This window comes from Odontesthes bonariensis, chromosome 3 (assembly GCF_027942865.1).
Source record: "Odontesthes bonariensis isolate fOdoBon6 chromosome 3, fOdoBon6.hap1, whole genome shotgun sequence".
NCBI classification, from domain to species: domain Eukaryota; kingdom Metazoa; phylum Chordata; class Actinopteri; order Atheriniformes; family Atherinopsidae; genus Odontesthes; species Odontesthes bonariensis.
In genome coordinates this window covers 39,379,280-39,400,741 of record NC_134508.1, presented here as the reverse complement: position 1 = coordinate 39,400,741, position 21,462 = coordinate 39,379,280, and the positions used below count along the sequence as shown (strand labels likewise).

At 40.0% G+C, this 21,462-nt stretch overlaps 1 protein-coding gene across 2 annotated transcripts in view; it reads left to right on the top strand.

Moving 5' to 3' along the window:
- dennd6a (DENN/MADD domain containing 6A) overlaps positions 1-21,462 on the top strand; it is a 32,302-nt gene that overhangs the window by 3,149 nt on the left and 7,691 nt on the right. The window contains exons 1-15 of one of the 2 annotated variants that reach the window (XM_075461788.1): positions 5,893-5,946; positions 6,495-6,607; positions 6,764-6,844; positions 8,612-8,717; positions 11,128-11,207; positions 11,784-11,843; positions 11,976-12,031; positions 12,996-13,118; positions 14,277-14,372; positions 14,813-14,907; positions 16,911-16,976; positions 17,497-17,561; positions 18,248-18,337; positions 18,531-18,694; positions 20,879-20,981. In XM_075461788.1, the coding sequence (XP_075317903.1) occupies positions 5,913-5,946; positions 6,495-6,607; positions 6,764-6,844; positions 8,612-8,717; positions 11,128-11,207; positions 11,784-11,843; positions 11,976-12,031; positions 12,996-13,118; positions 14,277-14,372; positions 14,813-14,907; positions 16,911-16,976; positions 17,497-17,561; positions 18,248-18,337; positions 18,531-18,694; positions 20,879-20,981 (1,332 nt within the window). In that variant the 5' untranslated portion in view covers positions 5,893-5,912. Of the gene's footprint in view, positions 1-5,892; positions 5,947-6,494; positions 6,608-6,763; positions 6,845-8,611; positions 8,718-11,127; positions 11,208-11,783; positions 11,844-11,975; positions 12,032-12,995; positions 13,119-14,276; positions 14,373-14,812; positions 14,908-16,910; positions 16,977-17,496; positions 17,562-18,247; positions 18,338-18,530; positions 18,695-20,878; positions 20,982-21,462 lie in introns of those variants that run through there. The other variant, XM_075461786.1, reaches the window with a different exon arrangement.

The window sequence follows — 21,462 nt, the reverse complement described above, 5'->3', positions numbered from 1 at the left end:
TTGCCCATAGGAAACCGTTTCATGGCCGAATATCTCAAGAGAGCAGCCAGACGCCTCTCGAATATCTTCGGAACCGCTCCAAATTACCAACAACAAGCAGGGGTGAGTAGAACATCATGTTATAATGTGAAATCAAGGGACGAATGTCAAAAAAACGGTCTTGTCCTTTAAGGGTCATCGCATATTGGGCTTGATTCCCACAGATGCCCCTGAGGTTACGGGGACAGGCACTTTGACATGATTTTTAGCCTTTCCTAAGCTGTTTTTGTAAGGCTCATTGCTGACCCTCCGTAGAAAGCTGCTGATGTACGGCTGTGAGGTGATTGGTCTGCAGAAATGTTGAGGTAGGTGTCAAAGTGAAATCTATGCGAGTCCCAGGATACCGCTTTTCCCAGCAGCATATTGCGTTGAATAAAGGTGGGGAGTGTTGCTCACTTTAGCTGTCAGTGGTTTTAATGTTATGGCTGATCAGTGTATGGCCGAATTTGCTTTGACAGGTGTCGATATGCCCCCTTTCACCTTGTTGGATTGAACTTTTTTTCATTGATCTGTGAAGTCACTGATATAAACAGTGATGAATCATTTCTGACACCACATTTAGCTGTGATTTATACAGTTTTACTGTCTTCTTCTTCTTCTATGTACCAGTTTCTTCGTTAAAGTGCAGGGTATGAACTGTGAAGTACGGACAGAGCACCTAAACCAGTTTGGGTCTCACCTGCAGTGGTAATTTGACTACCAGCTATATTATCCATGTGTGTTTGTCCAACTGTTTGTTGTGATTTCAGTTGAACTAACATGTTTACATATAATTTAAATGTTTGGTTTTAGTCCAACTAACCCGGTTATTATTTTTGAACATCTTGCGGACATACTGTCGTTAGACTGGACTCATATTTTGTTGATGGGCCTGATTAAGGGTCAGGTTGTGCTTTATGTTTAGTATTATGTACACAGGCTAGATTTCTATATTTTCATTTCTATTTTATTTAAGAATCCTGTTATATTGTTGTTGCATGCTTATTTTATCTTATCTTTTATTATATTTGGACAATCCAGTGAGGGCGACAAAGCAAAGAATTGCATTGTACAGGGAAACACGTTTCTAACTGCAAGTATGATAATAAACCTTTGAATCTTGAAATCTTGAATTACAATTGTTCTCAACAGTCGTGAAAAGCCAGAAGTTATCAGGAAGGGAGACACATTACAACCTTTAAATATGGGAATAATTGCACACGGTTTCTCGCATTTTTCTCCTGGACGGTGTTTCAGTCGGTTGCGTAGACAAAAAAAGTGTTTGTTTGAGGGTAAAAGATGAAAAAACTGAGTTTGAGGTTGGATGCAGTTGCCTGAATGGCATTATTAGAAATGTGGTTTCTAACTCTTAGATTTGACATTCACAAATGCTGGTGACTAGTTTACATCAGCAGTTCTTGAAACGGAAACAGTTTCATTTTTAAAACGTACCTTCCCTGTTCACACTCAAAGCTTTTGCTTTGCTTTGGACCTCCATTTACATTTTTATTTAGATTTTTTGGCCCCACAAATTGCCTGACCCTTTTGAAAGTAAGTTGTCCAAAAGAGGATAGACTGAAGGGTGATGGATGAGTATGTGGATGTGCACACGGATACAAACGCTCATGCGGTCAAACACTGCTGTGGGGGTTTGAGTTTTCCCTCAGGTGTGTGTGTTTGTGTTGACTGTGAGTCAGCAGTGAAGCTCAGGAACTTGCTTCCCCCAAGTATGAAGACAGGATTGGGGCGCGGCGCTTTCAGGGCAGCTATTTATGTATATATCAAATATACTGTAGGTGTTTGGCTGTGAGAAACATCATACTGCAGACCTGCAGCTTGCTTTCTCTCGATGTCGATGTCCATAATTCAGTCTCACTTCTTGATTAGAGTTGGCATTGTTTGTTTTTAATCCACTTTTTAGAAATTAATCGTGACTCTTGATTTGTTGAGTCGAATCTGCTCTCTACCACATTGGCCTTAAAATGAAACTATGACTGTGATGTTTAAGTGCTGACACTCTACTCTGAGACTGTTTGAATAAAAAGCAGGAATGGGATGATAACTGACTAACTGAAGCCATGAATTCTGATAAATCCGCAGAAGAGCTTGGAAAGAAAGCATGAATTTAGGAACTAAAGAGTCAACCTTTTTTTTTTTCTAGGTCTTGGTTGACTAAAAGAAAGCAAATCTTGGACTTTGAGTACATTCATTAAGTGAACACAAAGACAGTCTGTGCAGCTCTGTCCTGTGTCATGGAAGTTCAAATAACACAGATTACATACAAGAACTTGATGACACTACAATAAGTCAAAGGTTTGTCCACTTGCTCGCATGTAGCCAAATAAATTGATTTGTGCTGCTTTAAATGAGACCAGCACATGTATTTTTCAGGTAATTACAACAAAAAACAGTGAGTATATCCACCGTGGCTGGATTTGAAAAAATTCCTAGATCAGTTACAGATCTCTATCAACATCAAAAGCTATGATGATTTAAGTTGGGCCACACACTATCTCATTTAAAGCTGAATACAAATCCATTAATAAAGCTCTGAATAATCCTGCTGACAAACTACGGAAACCAAACATTGCACAAAAACTTTTCTTCGATCCATTCTCGCATCCTGAGCGTGCACGAGGCCACTGTGGAAAGAAAAAACTCCCTCTATCAGAACCAGAACCAGGAAGGGTGGCCATCTGCCTCAACCAGCTGGGATTGAGAGGACAGGAAAGAGGAGACAACAAACACCAGACCAGATATACCTGCTGAGAAAGAGAAACACAAGTTAATGACAACAATAATGCCAAATGTACATAATGTCATATGAGGAAATAAAAGGGGGAAAAGATAGCAAATTGAGGAGAGGTCCATCATGGGAGTCTCCCAGCAGTCTAGGCCGATAGCAGCTTAACTATGGGATGTTTCAGCGTCACTGAGTCATCCCTAACTGTAAGATTTATCAAAAAGGAAAGTTTTAAGCCTAATCTTAAAGGTAGAGAGGGTGTCTGCTTCCTGAACCCAAGCTGGTAGCTGGTTCCACAGAGAGGGGCTTGATAACTGAAGGCTCTGCCTCCCATTCTACTTTTAGAAACTAAGGGAACCACAAGTAAACCTGCAGTCTGAGAGCAAAGTGTTCTGTTGGGAAAATATCCAACGATGAGATCTTTAAGGTATAATGGAGCTTGGTCATTAAGAGCTTTATATGTGAGGAGAATATTTCTCATCTCATCAGAACTCTGGCTGCAGCATTTGAATAAGCTTTTCAGAGAATTTATGGGACAGCCCAATAATAAAAAATTACAATAGTCCAATCTTGAAGTAACAAATGCATGGAGCAGTTTTTCTGCATCACTCAGAGACAGAATGCTCCTGATTTTGGTAATATTATGAAGGTTAAAAAAATAGGTCCTGCAAAGCTGTTTTATATGTGCGTCAAAAGATAGATTCTGGTCAAAAATAACAACAAAGTTCGTCACTGTAGCACTAGAAGCCAAGGAAATGCCATCTAGAGTAATTATTTAGCTAGACAGTTCCTTCCTGAACCGCTCAGGTCCAAAGGCAACATTTAGAAGCAGAACATTCTGAATCATCCAGGTCTTTATGTAATTAAGACATGTTTGGAGTCTAACCAACTTGTTTCATACATAAGTATAACTGAGCATCATCAGCATAGCAATGGAAATTTATCTTATGGAGACTACATTTTATATTTCATATTAGTATAAAGAGATGTAACATAAGAAACGACTGCTTTGAGTTTAGTAATTAAAAGTAAAGAAAGAGCCACATGCTGCTCACCTTCCTGACTGCATGAAAATAAGCGAGTGTCACTTCAGAGGTAGAAACCTCCCTAAGCAGAAAAGACTGATCAGCAGCACCCATAGACTCAACTGTGTATGAAAGATGAAAGCCACCCGGTGTCGGACATGAAGCCAACAAGGAGGCACCTTCAAGTGGATTATCACTGATAATAACAGATCAGGCTCAGGCTCCACTAAACTCCCATTGAAGAAAAGCGACAACTTATCTCATGAAATATTTTCATAACAATTTAACTGGCTTTGTGTCATAAGCTGGACTTCAAAAACTGTTCAATAACAGCATGAATGATGTTTTTTTTTTGTCCAATCAAGTATTATTCTTAAAGCTACACAGACTTGTCCAACAACAAGTAGTTATTTGGTGAGTTAATCTCTTATTTTGTATACATTATGAGAGTTTTTATAGTTGCAGTTTCCACACAGGCATTTCTTCTGAACTTTTCTATTACTACTCATTTATTGCCAATACTGAATGAATGTTATCATAAATAAATCCTATAATATGAATTAATCATAAAGTTATTTTCCACAGTTTAATTAGTGTTTGTTTTATAGGCTTGTTAAATATGAAGTAATCTGCACTTCAGGTGAAAATGAAAACACTGGGAGGATCCCAAACTTAAAATACATTTGCTGTTAACCCTTTAAAGGTCACTCACTGAAATACGTTTAAGTTTGAAGACGGTCGTTTACGTGGACACGAGCTGAAACGGCGGCTGTGTTTTCCATGCATTTTATTTGAAGAACACTTCACAATAAAATCCCAAAGGCAATAAAAAAACAACGTAGAAGAAACTAAAAACTATATAAAATGGGTCGATGCTGCAGAAAATGCAATTTTGAACAGTTGAGTCTTGAGTTTGGACTTGGAAAGGGTCCAAACTGAATGCCCTGCCCTGATTTCTGCAAATAAGACCAGAAAGTTGAACCTATGGTTGTAAACTAAATTAGTGTCTCTTTCTGCGTCTGTTTATTAACGAGGTCCGTGTCTCACACTGTTGATTAAGGTAAACAGAAACCCTCAAATACAGCGATTCAGAGTCCGTGAAGCCAGTTTAAAGTCCGAGCCTTCAGCTTCCTGATTCTGGCCGGGTGGTCTTGAACGCAACTCAACTGCATGATGTCATGGAGTGTTGGCTTTGTCCTTGGAAGTGTGTGTGTGTTTATGTGTGTGTGTGTGTTACGAAGAGGAATGCCTTGGAAGTCTGGCAGACTGTGTTTGTGTTTGGGATGTCCTAAACTCTGATAATCATCAGTCTCCGCTGACATGCTCCCTCTCCGTCCGCCCGGGGATGTGCCCACATCATGTTGAGGTTAAATGCTGGTTGAAGACACATTGTGCACTTCCTATTTTCCTTCTTCCTCTTCCTGTTTACGTAAAAATCCGGAACCAGGGTAACCAGGAAGACACACAAGAGTCGACTCATGCTCAACGGGAGCAGAAAATACACCAAGCCAAATGATCAAACTCCCAGTTTTCATGGTAATCCTCAGTCCTGTTGTCTCTGACGTCTCTATAACTTCCCATTTTTATTTTGTATTAAATCACATTTTTACAGTTTAATTGAAATTGTAGCAAAACTGAACTTTTGGCTTTCAGGCTTGAGGTGTCGCAGCAAAAGTTGAACTCGTAACTGTTTTCTTTAACTGTAGAAAAGCAGTCGTAAAAAGGAAGTTAAGTTATCCAGCAGAAGTACTTCTGAAGTTCTTTGGAACAGATAATGATGAATAATTCAAAGGAATAGCCGTTTAATTGTAAACCTCCCATAAAACATTCTTGAGTATTACTTCTTTCTTCTTGTTTGTGCTTGCTGTGAAACAGAAACTTGTTGAACAACCTTCCACTCTGATTGGACGGCTTTTGTAGTCTGATCATGAAACGTTCACTGTTCTGCATCAGCTCTGCTTAAGTACAAAGTCTTAACAAAAGCATTTGTATATTTGTGATGAGTATAAGACAAGTCATCCTACATTTTTTTTTTCTAACTCCAGGAAGTGTAAAACTGAAATATACCTGCCAGGAGCGGCGTTCAGCTCAACTGGTTTAGCATCTACAGAGGCTGTAGTTCCTCTATGCAGCTGACCCGGGTTAGAGTCCTGGACTGGGGTGTGTGTCCCCCCCCCCACACACACACACTCTCTCTGCCCCATTTACTCTCTGTCTATTTTCAAATAATACCTGCAAAACAATTTCTTCTTTTCATTGATGTGTGAGAGACTGGTGATGTATACCATAAAGGGAAATAACAGCACCAAAACGCAGCTGTCAATCATGGCGGGATACACACTTGTTGTAGTGGAGGCGGCCGGGGAAAGATCAAATTTATGAGCTCCTAGCTGGAAGCATGTGGGTGGGGCTTCTAACTGCAGCCACTGCAGGGAGATGGAGATAGTTTGGCTTTTTTTCTGGGGAGCTGTCTTGTTTTTTATTGACGGCCACTGATACGACTGAAGAATTTCCTGCTTGGATGAACTAGATTCGACTTAAATGTGTAAATATTTCCATCTTACAACATTCATTAAAGTCATAAAGAGAAAGGTTAACTGAGAGTAACACATCGGCACAGTTTTGAATCAACTTAAAACTCCTAAAATGTTGAACCTGGTGGAGTGTTTTGAAGTTAACTTCTCATCGTTGTTTTGCTGGGTTCCTAGGTTGCCTTGGCGACACACAGTTCTGCTTCCGCTTTCGTCAAGGTTCGAACAGGAAGTCGTCACTGGGCTGCTTCCTGGAAACGGCAGATCGGGACGCACCGCCCTGCCTGAAGGTAGAGACACACACACACAGTTATTTAATGAAACACACTGCTCGTGACATGCTTACTGTGTGTTTTGGTTCATTTTAATGCAGCAGTGTGTGCATGTGAAGCCTCTGCAGCTGTACTGAAATCATGTTTCACTGACTTTGTGTGCGACTGTTGCAGCGGGAACAAGGTCATTACTACGGATACGTGTATTTCCGCCAAGTGCGAGACAAATCTCTGAAGAGAGGATACTTCCAGAAGGTCAGTGTCAAAATGTCTCCAAATAAAACATTAACTTGTATTTCATTTATCTTGATTACCAGTACTGTATTATATTAAGTATGCCACTAACGACTCGGTTTCCTTACAATTGCTTTATATTTAGGTTTTAGAATTACTACTGAGTAACTTTTTATTTCATTATCCGCAGAAAACATGAGATTTGCACATGAGAACACAGTGAAATCTGCTGCACTCCATAATGTTTGGGAGTTCCCCCTCTGCTCCTTATTTTCAGACATTTCAGTTTCACCATGTGGAAATTACAACACTTTTTATACACAATCCCCCTCATTTCAGGGCTCCATAATGTTTGGGACAGTTGTCAGATGTGTTTAATTGCTTCATCACTGCAGGGATGAGATACCTCAGCTTGCTTCTACAATTTGGAGTGTGTAGTTCAACACGAGGAGAGAAGCTGTGCCAATGAAAGTTAAAGAAGCTGTTATGAGGCTGAAAAACAAGAATAAAACCCATCAGAGACGTGGGTCAAACCTTGGGATGATCAAAACCAGCTGTCTGGAAGATCATTGAGAAGAGAGAATGCACTGGTGAGCTCTGTAATCACACAGAGACTGGTAGGCCAGGGAAGACAGAAGAATCCTCACTGTGGTAAAGAAGATTCCTTAAAATCCTCTCCAACAGATCAGAAACAGTCCTGAGGAGGCAGGTGTGCCTTTGTCAGAGACTACTATCCACAGAGGACTACATGCATAGAAATACAGAGGCTACATTGCAACATTCTAACCACTAGTTAGCCACATTACAGTTTGAGAAAAAGTACTTAAAGGAGCTGCAAAAGGTGAGACCAAGATGAACCTGTATCAGACTGACCAAAAGGAAGTGCCCAAGATCCAAAGCATAGCAGGTCCTCTGTTAAACACGGTGGTGGGGGTGTTCGGGCGTGGGCATGTATGGCTGCCACAGATACTGTTCCAGTAAATGCCTTTAAGACTCATTGGACTGAGCTTCATCCTGCAACAAGATGATGATCCCAAACGTCCTGCTGAGGCAACACCAGAGTTTCTCAGAGCTGAAACATCGGGCCAGTCACCTGATTTAGCTCCAACTGAGCCTGCCTTCTATATGCTGAAGAAGAAGCTTGAAGGGACAAGCCCCCGGAGCAAGCAGGGGTTTAAGGTAGTTGCAGTAGAGGCTTGGCAGAGCATCTGATACTCAGCAGCTGGTGAACTCAAAGAAACCTTTGAGTTTGTCCCAAACACTCCGCGGGGCTCTGTATCTGTACAGGAAGTGTTGATTTTGATTAGCATTAGCTCACGAGTGAAGTGAATGTACTGGTTTGAGGAAATAATCATAGAAAGAGAAAAAAGAAAAATCTACACAACATAACTGTGTTAATGTTCTCCTGGGTTTAGAGCAGACGAAATGTGGACACTATTTAAAAAAAAAAAAGATCAACACAGAGAAACTATTTAAATCTAAAGTAAACACAAATGTAATGTTGTTTTTAATCATTATTGTTGTTATTATTATCATTATTATTATTATTATTATTAGCTAAATTAACTCATCCAGCTCCTTATTTGGATGTTTCTCAGATTTTTCTCAGTTTCGTGTTCAATGGCTTTTTGACATTTTTCACTATTTTCCGACACCTTTCAGACCAACTTGATATTAAAAATGAATCAACACAAGCTGGATAATAATAAGATGGATAATGTCAGATCACGTGTTATTGACTGAGTGTTTGAGGGATTTTTTTTTCCTTTGTTCGTGTCTTTGCTCCAGTCTCTGGTCCTGATCAGTAAGCTGCCCTACGTGACCTTCTTCCACTCGCTGTTGAAGATCATGGCTCCAGAATACTTTGAGAAACAGGAGCCCTGCCTGGAAGCCGGTTAGTCTGATTTTCTGTTTCTATCTGTGTTTTTAGAACGAGGGTCGGCTTCCCTGCGGCTTATCAGCCCCTCTTTGACCAAAGACGACACAGAAATAAACCGTGGTTATTTTTAGAGTTTAAATCTGCGTGTGCAATTGTAATGATGAATGATAAACATATCTGGGTGTCTTAAGTTCAAAAGCCTGTCAGCTGAGCTCGAAGACGTCCCCCATTAGATGGCCACTCTCACTCAGAAGCACAGATGGAGCGGTATTAAAAACTTCCCCAAGCCAGACAAACTTCTGTTAGCAACATTAAATGCTATTCCTGACACTTCCTTAAATGTAAAGAAGTGCACACAGTCTGAAGTCCTGAGTGATGATCACAGTCACAGCTTACAGAGAGGCTCTCCAGTTAAGTTCAGCAACAAAAATCACGTTAAACGGGTGAGAAATCTCTCATTTATTCAGCTTTTGAATGATTTGACTCCTTTCAGAGCCTGAGCTGAAGTGGTTGGTTACGTGACTGAGGGAAAAAGGATGACATCACACTGAATAGTTAATTTTTTTGCCCACAAACTGGACTTTTTTTCAATGTTTGTTCTTTTTATTAGGCTTTTTTTTCCCCGTCTTTGTCTGATGTCATCTTCTGTTTTTTTCTTTGTATTACTATACTTACTTATTACTATAGATGATAGTTTTTATATATGGAGTATGATTCTATAAACTGTGTTATCTTTATTTTAAGGGTCAATGAATTGTGTGGCACCAGATCAATTTGATTTGTTGGGAGAGGCAAATATGGCTCTCTTGAAAAGTAATGTTTTTTTTCTCCATTCGGTCCAGAGCTTTTAAGAAAACAAGGCTTAAGTCATTACTTTACCACTTTGATTATCTTTCTATTGGCTCCACGTTATATTTGACTGTTTTAATCACGGTATTCCAGGCATGTCAGATGAATATAGATATGGTGTTATCCTGAGACCTCAAACTTCTGACTCTTCGATTGTCCCAGCAGACCAAAAGTGATCATATTTCCCTATTTTTGCTCTTCTATCTAAGACGGCTTCTTCTGAAGTTCAAGAGAAAGCAGATCAGTTCACAATCTGGTTCCCCGAAATGACAAATCTTCTCGCGTCTCTTAGACTTTTGACCCATTTACTGTGCAGCAATGTTTTATACACAGGGTGTCAGGAAGAAAACAGAAACAATGTGAGTTTCTGGAATGTAGCTAAAGTAAATTTTTTCCATAAAAAGTAAGGTTAATTGCTTTCTTGTGGAGGTGATAATTGAGTTACAGTGCACAGTGAAAATGAGTACACCCCTGTTGAAAAGTAACATTTTGAACAATATTTTAATACACACACAAGTTATTCCCAAAACGTGCATAGAGTAAGTTTAATACAACATCTGTTCAGCTTACAACAGAAAAGAAAGATCAATAATATAACTTAAATGACATATTTGTCCATTTTTGTGAAATTATGCTGGTGCAAAAGTGAGTACACCCCTATGTTAAACTCCCTGAGAATGGGCCGTGTTGGCCCGAAATGTCATGAAATGAAAAGGCATTAAAAGGGAGGTCATCGTTGTGCGTTTCATCCTTGCCTTACATTGAAATTTTACATTTTGAGTCTGCACCAGGCTAAAAGAGACGTGTGTGAGATTTGACTGAAATCCTATGGAGAGTATCATGATCTGCTTCAGTAGTCACAGTACATGTTGACAAGCATGTTTCTTTTGGTGAAATTCAGCTTCCTACTGTTGATGGCATCCATACAGCCCCAAACCATGTCACTCCCACTACTATGCTTGACTTTAAGCATGGGGCACTTTTCTTTGTACAAATCACTTTTTACCACCACACAGGCTTGACACCATCGAAAGCAAATTTGTTCATCTTGGTGTCATCAGAGACAAACAAACTAAGGATATGGATTGCTGGAACCATGTCCTGTGATCTGATGACACCAAGATGAACAAATTTGCTTTCGATGGTGTCAAGTCAACTTTTGCACCAGCATAATTTCACAAAAATGGACAAATATGTCATTTAAGTTATATTATTGACCTTTCTTTTCTGTTGTAAGCTGAACAGATGTTGTATTAAACTTACTCTATGCACGTTTTGGGAATAACTTGTGTGTGTATTAAAATATTGTTCAAAATGTTACTTTTCAACAGGGGTGTACTCATTTTCACTGTGCACTGTATGTTATTTTATTTATATAAGGTGCTTCTCGCAGTTTTCTTGCAGGTAAATGATAAAACCGGCAGTTTTTACACAGTTGTTTGTCAGTTTTGCCAAGTTATAGTTACTAAACTGTCAGATGAGGGTGAGCATTGATGTATTCAGTCTGAGCAGAGCTCTGAGAGATGAAAGGAGGAATGTTCTGATCTGTATCATCGTTGTCTGTGTTTGTTGACAGCTTGTAATGATATAGACCGCTGGCCGTCGCCTCATCCCGGACGAATCCTCACTCTGCCTATTATGGGCGTTGTCCTCAAGGTAAACGCATACATACACAGACACTGGGTGGAGACCGGCGTACATTGGGCTTGAGAGATGGGGTACACGTTGCCAACAAGCACAAACAACCATGCACACTCACTTTACCTCACCTTTGAAAATCCCTTTGCTCATTATTCACCAAAAGGATCTTTGATTTTGTGCATTTTTTTTAGTACAAAAGTGTGATTGTTTGCTTGTTAAGTTGCATACACAGAAGGATGTACAGAAACCTCCTAAATGTTAGTAAATGTTAATCCTGGAGAGAAATGAATAAATAATCAGTTTTTCTGTTGTGCAGGAGAAAGATTTGACTCATTGATCATTCTTGGCCATATTGTTCTCATTATTTGACCTTTTTTTTAATCTATTATAGTTTAAAGCATGAAAAGTAAGCTGATGCCTTACGTATTGTGTCTCAGAATCTATTTGTTGTTCTAAATAAGATCCATCTCAACAAAACGAGCGATGAGACACATGTTATCGTCTAGGCTTTGATTCAAAAGCAGAAACGGCACTTATTAGTGAGTAAAATAGAGAAGAACTCATGTTGGTGTGTCTTCTGATGTGCTGCAGGTTCGTATTCCAACATGTTACGACAAACCGGGAACCTCACAGCTGGTCCAGTCTGCCCAGGTAAAAATAAATAAATAAATAGATAAGTAACAGAGGGAGTTATTGTTTCAGTGCCTGCTTTTTCTTGTTGTGAGTGACATATATTAAACATTTAGTGAATTATAAAGCTGAAACATCCTATCTGCCTTGCAGAGCGATAGTCTGGTGTCCATCGTGCTCCCAACCATCCATGAAGTCGACCTCTTCAGGTGAGCCATCATGACACAATGATTGTTTTATAACCTTGTTGCACCATGTCTCCACCTGCTGGTTGGTGGTGGCACTGCAACGGACTTACCTTTTCATAATTGATGGTCTTCAGGTTGGCAAAACCACCTTCTGCCAAAAAAGGTTGTTTTTGCATCTTCAGTGTCTTAATTATGTTTAAATTATATTATTCTGTAGCCTGGTCAAAAAAAAACCCTCCTGGTATCAAAGGGGGTCAACTTCCTCAACTTGAACGAAAATAAGACTTAATATTTGGACATTCCAAACCCATGGACATGGTTGTTCTTGGCCCTGTAGCTCCTTATATTCACCCCTCTATAAAATGCATTGGGGTTTATTTTGATAGTGTTTTTAAATTGGACAGGTTGAAGAAAAAGGGAGATGAAGTTACTCCTGAGCTGTCCTGATGACTCCACTGGCCTCCCAATCATTTCAGAATTGGTTTTAAAATTTTATTGTTGACCTTTAAAATCAATGAACGGACTAACACCCCCTTACCCAGCTGAACTGTTTCATCTCTGTTTCATAAAGACTCATTTCTTGTTGTTTGCTTTTCCTCCGTGCTCTGAATGTCCCCATCCTGGCAGTTTTAACCCACTTTACTGTTTGTATTCATCGTTTTGTTTGTATATAAATCTGCTGTTGTTGTTCCATTTTATTTTGTGCTTTAATTTAGTCAACTTCAGTTGTTTTTAAATGTGTTAAATACTGACTTGACTTGAAAGGCAAATCTCGGAGGACCAGAAGGAGAAAAACAAATTAAATAAAACGAGCTATTTTAAGAAATTAAAATCAAACTTGCATAGCTATTAGTGATTATCAGAACTATTAAAAGCAAAGAAATACCACATCATCATCATCAAGTCTCCACGCAGTTAATGTCTGTGTAATCCTTTAAGGAAGGAGTCTTGTATGTATTTTAAACACATCTACTTCCATGTCCAGGTGTTTCTACCCGGTCTTCTTCCACATCCAGATGCTTTGGGAGTTGGTGCTGCTTGGCGAGGCACTTGTTGTCATGGCGCCGTCGCCCGCAGAATCGTCAGACACTGTGCTTGCATTGGTCAGGTGAGTCGGAGAGGGTAGAAGCAGCTCATTGTGGCAAAATAACCTGAAAGTATAGAGCAGCTTGTTAAAACTGACATCATTACAGATACATGTAGCTTTTCACACCATTAAAGGTCTTGGAAGGGTCGTGGTTTCATGTTGAACTCTGCGATAAGGAAATAATCCAGATACAGACTGATGAAGTCCCTCGTTGCCATGAAAGTAAACTTAATCCCCCCAAAAAACATGGTTGTCTGCAGGGAAATGCGTGCGATCATAATTGTTTTGTGTAGAAACGGCTTCACAGGCACTAAGATGGCACGTAAATCAACCATTTATCAGAGCATCAAGAGCTCCAAGGAGAAGGCTTCAGGGCACCCAAGGATCGTCTCCTGAAGGTGAAGCTGCGGGATCAGGGCACCAACAGGGCAGAGATTGTTCAGGATTGGTGAGGTGAAGACTTTGGGGGATGGTCTGGTGCCAAGAGGGGCAGCAAAGAAGCCACTTCTCACCAGAAAAACATCAAGGACAGACCGATAGTTGACAAAAAGTGCAGAGTTGGAGTGCTTTGGACTGGGTGAAAGTTATTTTCTCTGGAAATTCTGGAAAAATGATTGTCCAAAGAAGAAATGGTGAGTTCTACCATCACTCCTGTGTTAAGACAACAGTAAATCATCCTGAGACCATTCATGTGGGGGATTGCCTCTCATCCAAGGGAGTGAGCACAGCCAGGAATAAAGAATAGTACCCAAATATCCTCAGACACCAACTCCTCCCAACCTTCCAAAAACTGTTGCCTTTTCCAGCACAATGGAGCATGACTCAGTGACTCGGGGGACAAAACATTATAAGTCATGTTTAGGAGAACTTGTGGTCAATCCTCAAGAGATGGTTGGACAAACAAAAACCAACAAATAAAAAAGGGTTTCCATTTGTCAGGATTTGGCCCAGAAGTTGATGGACAGCATGCTAGGGCAAATTGCAGAGGTTGAATTTTGACGCTTTGCATGAACTTGATTTAATTGTCAATAAAAGCCTTCAAAATGCTTGTAATTATACTTCAGTTTACCATAAAAACATCTGATAAAAAGATCTAAAATATCTGTGTCATTCTCAGAAGTTTTGTCCATGACTGTTACTTATTTAGACGAACTTGTCATCCTCTCTCTCTCTCTGCAGCTGTATCTCTCCTCTGCGCTACTGCAGTGACTTCAGGCCATACTTCACCATCCATGACAGCGAATTTAAGGAGTACACAACCAGGACGCAGGCCCCGTGAGTGGAAATGAACCCGAACAGCTGTTACTGTGACACCTGTGTGCAACAAACTGTCCCCATCTGTATCTGCTGACTGTACAGTTGTGCTCTGGTAGCGTAGAGAGGAAAAGTTGGCAGATTCTTAGAGGTTCAGGGTAGCAAACGCCGACTTTATGTTGTGTCATTGTCGGTGATCATAACAAACATGCAAAAACCTTTGTTGAGCGCAGAATGGATTTTATTTACTCAAAATGTGATTCGTATGCTTGCACAATAGATTTTTATATTTTTATTTTATAAGTTGCCTGTTGCTCGCTCAGAAATGAGGCACAAATACAACACCATCGTAAGTCAGCAGCTGTTAGGCATCTTCAAAGAAAACTTGTGCTTTTAATTTTGTATAAGATGATTATAAGTGCTTGATTCAGTTATTATTTCTGTGATCTGTCACTCGGCAGCCCATCGGTCATTCTGGGAGTGACCAATCCCTTCTTTGCAAAAACGCTGCAGCACTGGCCGCACATCATTCGCATCGGAGACATGAAGCAAGCAGGTAAATGTTACTTCTTAAGTCCAGTTTAATTTAAGTCTTTCATTAAGTCCCCATGAAATGGCTGTGACAATTAGGGCTGGGTTAAAAAATTGATTTTTCATTCGAGTTGATTCATGAAAAACAATCCATCCATTATACTTATCTTTACTTTACTTTTTTTTACTTTACTTTTTTATTTTTCAGGACATTGCACATTAATGAACATATACATAGTGTACATACATGTAAATGTGCCAGATTTTAGCACAAATGCTAATTTCCATCTGGTGTCCAAATAGACAGGCTTGGTGGAGCAAAGAAATTAAAATCAAAGACAAGCATTACAAACAAGAACACTGTTAGTAACAAAAGAAATGGTACAAACACAAAAGCAATAAGCATGTTAATAGAAACAAAGAGACCCCAAAGTAGGGCTATGTATTAGTGATGTGCGTGTATGCATGTGTGCGGGTTCAAACTAGTGGTGTGTACATGTTTGTTGAGCTCAAAGCCAGGTTTTAATCTGGCTCTTGAAGGTGGCTAAAGAGGGACATTCCCTTATGTGCAGTGGTATTGAGTTCCATAATGCACTGCCTTTAAGAGATAGTGCATTATGGCTAAAAGCGGTTTTCCTAAAAGGAACCTCCACATCTTTGTTAGCCACTGCTCAGGTAACCCTTGTCTGACGATATTTTAAAAAATCCTGTAAACAGGGTGGTGCCAGGCCATGCAAAGTTTTATAAAATAAGCAGCTGTAAGAAAATTTAAGATCTGAGGTCAGGTCGCAGAGCCAACGGGTTCAGGAGAGAAACCCAGACATCCCTCTCCCCAGGGACACTCTAGCTCCTCCTGGGGGATCCCGAGGTGTTCTGAGGCCAGAATGGATATATAATCCCTTCACTGAGTTCTGGGTCTGCCCCGGTCATCCTCCCAGTTGGACATGCCCGAAAAAGCTCGACCAGGAGGCATCCCAGTCAGATGCCTGAATCACCTCAGCTGACTCCTTTCAATGCGGAGGAGTAGCGGCTCTACTCCGAGCTTCCTTTAAAGACTCATTTATGTACGTACATTTGTTTCAAACCTGGTCAAGCGTCTCTGCCCACATACTCCCATGCGTCCTTCGTGTTCACATGGTTGTTAGACAGTACATCCACCAGAGGGCAGTGCAGAGCACCCAATTCATGTCCAATCTCCTCCCAACTGTTCTTTAGGAGTTCTCTGTCCCTATGCACAGTCGAGGTAACATCATAGATGTTATGCCATTTATTTGTTTGTTCCTTTTGGTGGTCGCACGTGAGTTACACCACTGCCCCCACGATTCCCGATGGTACTACTCCGTTTGCTGCGTTTAGGTACATATCTGCAAGGTTTCTGAAAATGTGCCAAAATACACGCGTAATGAACGCAGGCGCATATGGACAGAAGGCTCCGTCCGTATGCGTCTGCGTATTTAACGTTGAGCATAAATGAGCCCTTCGGCTGAGCCCAGCCACCCCCTATTTCACCTGCTTGTATCAGCGACCTCATTCTTTCGGTCACTACCCACATCTCGTGACCTTAGGTGTGGCTTAGAACAAAGATGGACCAGTAAAGTGAAAACTTTGCCTTCCAGCTCAGCTCCCTCTTTACCACCATGGACCGGAGCAGCGCCCTCATTACTGCTTACAAAATCGCAACCCGTCTGTCGTCTCTTGCTCATGAGATTTCGTTAATTTGAGGAAGAGACTCGTCCTCGACCTCGACCCATAGGGAGTATGTGTTGTGTAAAAAATATCCAGGCCTCGGCCAGTTTTAACGCTGAACTTCTCCACCAACATTTACCAAAAATGCCTCATTACAACAATACTCGTAGCAAAAACAGAGTTTGATGGAGTCAGAAAAACAGCCAAAAGAAGAGTTTTATTCAGGAAAAAGGAATGAACCAGAGTCCTTTCTGGATAAAGACAGATTTCACTGTCGCATTGTACAGTGTTTACAGTGTTCACAGTGTTTAGTTGACTGTGTGAAATGTTTGTTCCTCAAAGGAGAGATGGCCAAACAGATGAAGGTCAAGAAACTGAAAAACCTCAAAACTCTGGATTCTAAACCTGGTAAATATTCCATATTTTATATTATTTTTTTGTGTATTATTTCTTTAAATTATTATCAAAACTATTGTTTTTTAATTCATTTACCATATTTCCTCAAATAGAAGTGTTGGTCTTGTTTTACTTAAACCAGGTCTTTATTCGAGGCAGGTCCTTTGTTTTAAATCTCATTGTTCTTCGTATGTCTTGTCAAATGTTTCTACAATGCCTCACTTTAATGCCTCAATATGAAATCTGGAATGGTGCTCATAAACACACGAGTCATTCTGAAGTTAATTCATTTTTATATAGAGCTCCGTTATCTCATATCTTATCTCATATATATAAAATTTCCTCCCCAAGGATCTGCCTCGAATACCTTGAAAAATTTTGGTATTTTTTTATTTGACCTTTATTTATACAAATAATATCATTGAGACACGGGGTCCAATGACATAATCGTCAAAGCGGTACATATAAAATTTACAGCTATTTACTCCTTGTGGGACCTGCTTCTCTGGCCTGATCTCTTTGTTTATTGCAGGTGTGTACACTGCATACAAGCCATATCTCAGCAAAGATGAGGATATCATCAAGCAGCTTCAGAAGGTGAGAAATGGTCTCCTCTTAATGTATCCTGCACATGTTGTTGCATGTTTAAAAACAATGTGAGCTGGAAGAATCGAGTGCATTAAAGGAAATGTTAACATTTATATCTGCAGATTGTATCCCTCATACTCAGAATGTGGTTAGTGAAGCTCACAAGCTTTATGTTGCATCACCTCCTCATTTTCTGTTTAAGCAAAGAAAAGGCACCTTTGATAATCCTCACAGTCACCAGGCAGGAGCAGACGGTCACAGCACAGACATTATATCAGACATTATATCATTATATCAGAAATGCACAATCTTATTTCTCATTTTTCCTTTAGTAAATTGAACAGCACCAAACTTAAGAGGAATTAAAGTACTATCCTCCACAGCAGGAATCCTGTATTCAGGAATGACAACAGTTTAATAGAACGGTGGAATCAATGCTTTTATGGTGTATATACAGTATATATAAACTCTACACTTCAATGCAGCCATGATCATTTTAACTTAACGTACAGGAACGCGCCTTTAGAGTCTTTTTATTTTATTTTATTGAAGAAAGGTTTGTCTTTCTGAGACTCCTCTTTTGAGACATGGATGATTGCCACTATAAAGTCTATTGAAAAACATGTTGCTTTTAACGCTGCTGCTCTGAATTTAAGAATTATGATTCATGAGTCATGTTTGGTTTGTTTTTTCAGGGTGTTCAACAGAAGAGACCCTCAGCGGCACAAAATGCTATTCTTCGACGCTACTTCTTAGAACTGACGCAGAGCTTCATCATTCCTCTGGTAACAACTTTATTTCTGAAGATGTAAAACTTTGTTTCTGTGCACTTTTGTCACAGGTGTTGATTTTGTTCTTGTGCATTATTTTGTGAAGTCGTTAACGATTTATTTTTATCAAAGCCAAAAACTTGACAAAAACTTTGCTGCTTCTTACTTCCGGACAAACCGATTAATCTGTTTGTGGTTCTTGTTGTAGGAGCGGTATGTGGCCAGTCTGATGCCTCTCCAGAAGACCATCAGTCCCTGGAAGAGTCCTCCTCAGCTACGGCCCTTTATCCAGCAGGACTTCATGAAGACACTAGAGAAAGCTGGACCTCAGCTCACATCCAGACTGAAAGGAGACTGGATTGGACTCTACAGGTAAGGATTCATTCTACACACAGGCTTTTATTAGGACTCTCCACTATCTCTTTAAGGTAATTTGATTGACGCTAGCAGAGAACAGAAGGAAGCTGAGGCTTGGGCTGGTATAAACACTTTTTTAAAAATCAACTTAATATCTGTTGAAATGTAACTAGGACTACCCCGCTAACACAAGCTCACTACCATGTTTTCCTTAACCCTCATAAGATCCCAGGGCATTTTGTGCCATTCAAGCCATATTGGCTCTGCTAAATGAACGGAGCTCAAATTTGCCAGAGGATATTAATTCAAATCTTTTTTAGAATTGTCGTCTCAGTTCCTTAAAGCTGCAGTCGGCAGGTTTTCAAAATTGCGAGTCTAAAGTCGGAAAATTCGAACTGACACAACTTTCAGGTCCCTCCCCCAACCTCTTCCAAGCTCCGAATCGCCCCCCAAACCCCTCCCCCTCTGTGGACGAGGTTGTGCACGTGAGTTCACACCAGTGTGAGCGCACACAAGCTGGGGCAGACTCACGCTCAGCAGCGTGTGCACAAGCTGTGATTGACAGGTAGGATTCCTCCACCCTAACTTGATTGGTTAAAAACAGCCGGGAGCGCTCGATTTTTGCAAGCATGATTACAGGCTTCAGAGGGAGCTACAGATTTCGTTATTTTTCCTAAACAGCCTATTTAAAGGTAGGGTAGGAGATCCTGGATTTTGAGTCCAGCGAAGCTGCATTTTGAAAATACACAGGTAAAAAGTCCCAACCCTTTTCTTCACTTTTCCCCCGAAGGCACGCCTGTAGAGTACATGAACGCGCACGAGCACGAAGGTGCACGAGCGCTGTTCTGACAGCAAGCATCGATCGTTGCCGTATTTAGTATTTAGTTTATGCTAACTATACGTTTAACAATGCTAGGTGCTAGCCAAGCTGGCTCTAGTTTAGCTTCCTGCCAAGCTTCTGGACGTTCACGGAGCAGGGTACGCGCACAGGGAGAAGGAGGGGGAGGGAGGAACAGATTGCAGTTTGATAGACGGCATCAGAATCCAATCATTGTGATACTGTTTTTCCTAGATTGTACATTCTAGAGGCCACTAAAACTTTTCATATTTGTGTCAAAACTTTTAATTAATTGGTTGCAATGGGGGTGTGAAGAGTAGTTCAAGTAATATGTAAAAAAATGTTCCAGAAAAAGATCCCCTACCCCGCCTTTAATATTCTACTTCCAGAATCCCATGACAGTTCAAGCTAATAGGACTAAAAAAAAGTTGCCGACCGCCGCTTTAAGTTAGCCTAAAAATGGCTAAGCTACGGAAGAACTGACACATTTGTTCCTTATGATAATGTCCCATTGAAAATGCCACATTTATCTTAACCTCAACTAATTCATTTCTTTGTGTTAAAATTTAATTTTGAACTACAGTACTAGCTTTCAGTTTTTGATTTTTTTTTTAAATATATTTATCCACCAGATGGCGCTATGTTTCACCATTAAAAGCATGCAGCAAAATATCACACTTTTGAATTTTTTTGCAAGTAAAAATGTTTTTAGATAAAAACAGTGTAGCTATGTAAGAATGGTGGCCTTTATTAAAATCCCCCAAATATGATTAATATTTGATATGTATATTTCAGGCTGAAGTGTTTCAGGCTCTGCCCATCGGAGCAGCTTCAGCCTGTAAGGTGTTAATGTGAACTGATATTCTCAGTCACATCAAAAACACACACTTTACCACAGGTAATTTAATCAGACCATGTTCCATCTGTAAAATAGAGACTGCTGGTCATAAGGTGAAGCTTTAACTCTCTGATTCTGATTCACTGTGTTGTCTGATGACAGTAAAAAAGGAAATAAGAGGCTTTATTAGGATTTCAGCTGCATTAAAATACAGTATATGAAAGCAGAGACTGTAGGAGAGGAGCAAACCTAATTAATCAATGGAATAATCAATTTTTTATTACCTAGATAATCGCTTGCTGCAGCTCTAGCTGTGAAGCAAAACGTTATGATGCAGGGCTGGAAACCAAAGTTGTGAATCGGTATCTCCCGGGCGCTCCAAGGTAGATTCAGGCTTGGGAATGTGTAGAACAAAAGTCGGTGTACTTCAAAACTAGTCAGACGCATGTACTTTTAAGGTTCACTAACTTTTCTAGTGTTACTTTAAAGGGCAGAAATGTAGTCACTCTGAATGTTTTTTCAGGCATTTCCTCAAGTCTCCCAACTTTGACGGCTGGTTTCGCAACAGGAGACGAGAGATGACACAGAAACTGGAGGCTCTGCACCTTGAGGCATTGTGCGAGGAGGTGAGGAGGAGGAGAAGAAAGGCTGCAAATGTTAAGATCAGGCACAGAATTTAGTTAATGTAGAACTTGGATATGTATCGTTGATACTGCTGACCTGAGGTGCTCGTGGAAAAGAGAGATTCAGTCTCAAGAGTTTTTATTTCTTGGTTAAATTAAAAGAAATTAAATGGATTACTAAGTTGTTTTTTAAGACTTAGTTTTGTAATAAAAGTGGAATAGTTGTGGCACATAACTTTGCTAATGAGAAACATCCACGAATGATGTCCCTATAAGTTTAAGTAAAACGAAAACATCCAACACACAAGTTAATCTACTTCACTCACTCTTGAGAAATTCAGTTTTGGTACATGATCAATCAGGTATAATAAGAGGGAATTGAATATTTCATATAATATTTCAATATTGTTAAAAGTCGTACTCAATCCTCAGTGAAAGACAAATGTCGGATTCTCTCCATTTTAAGAGGCAGGAATTACAGTTT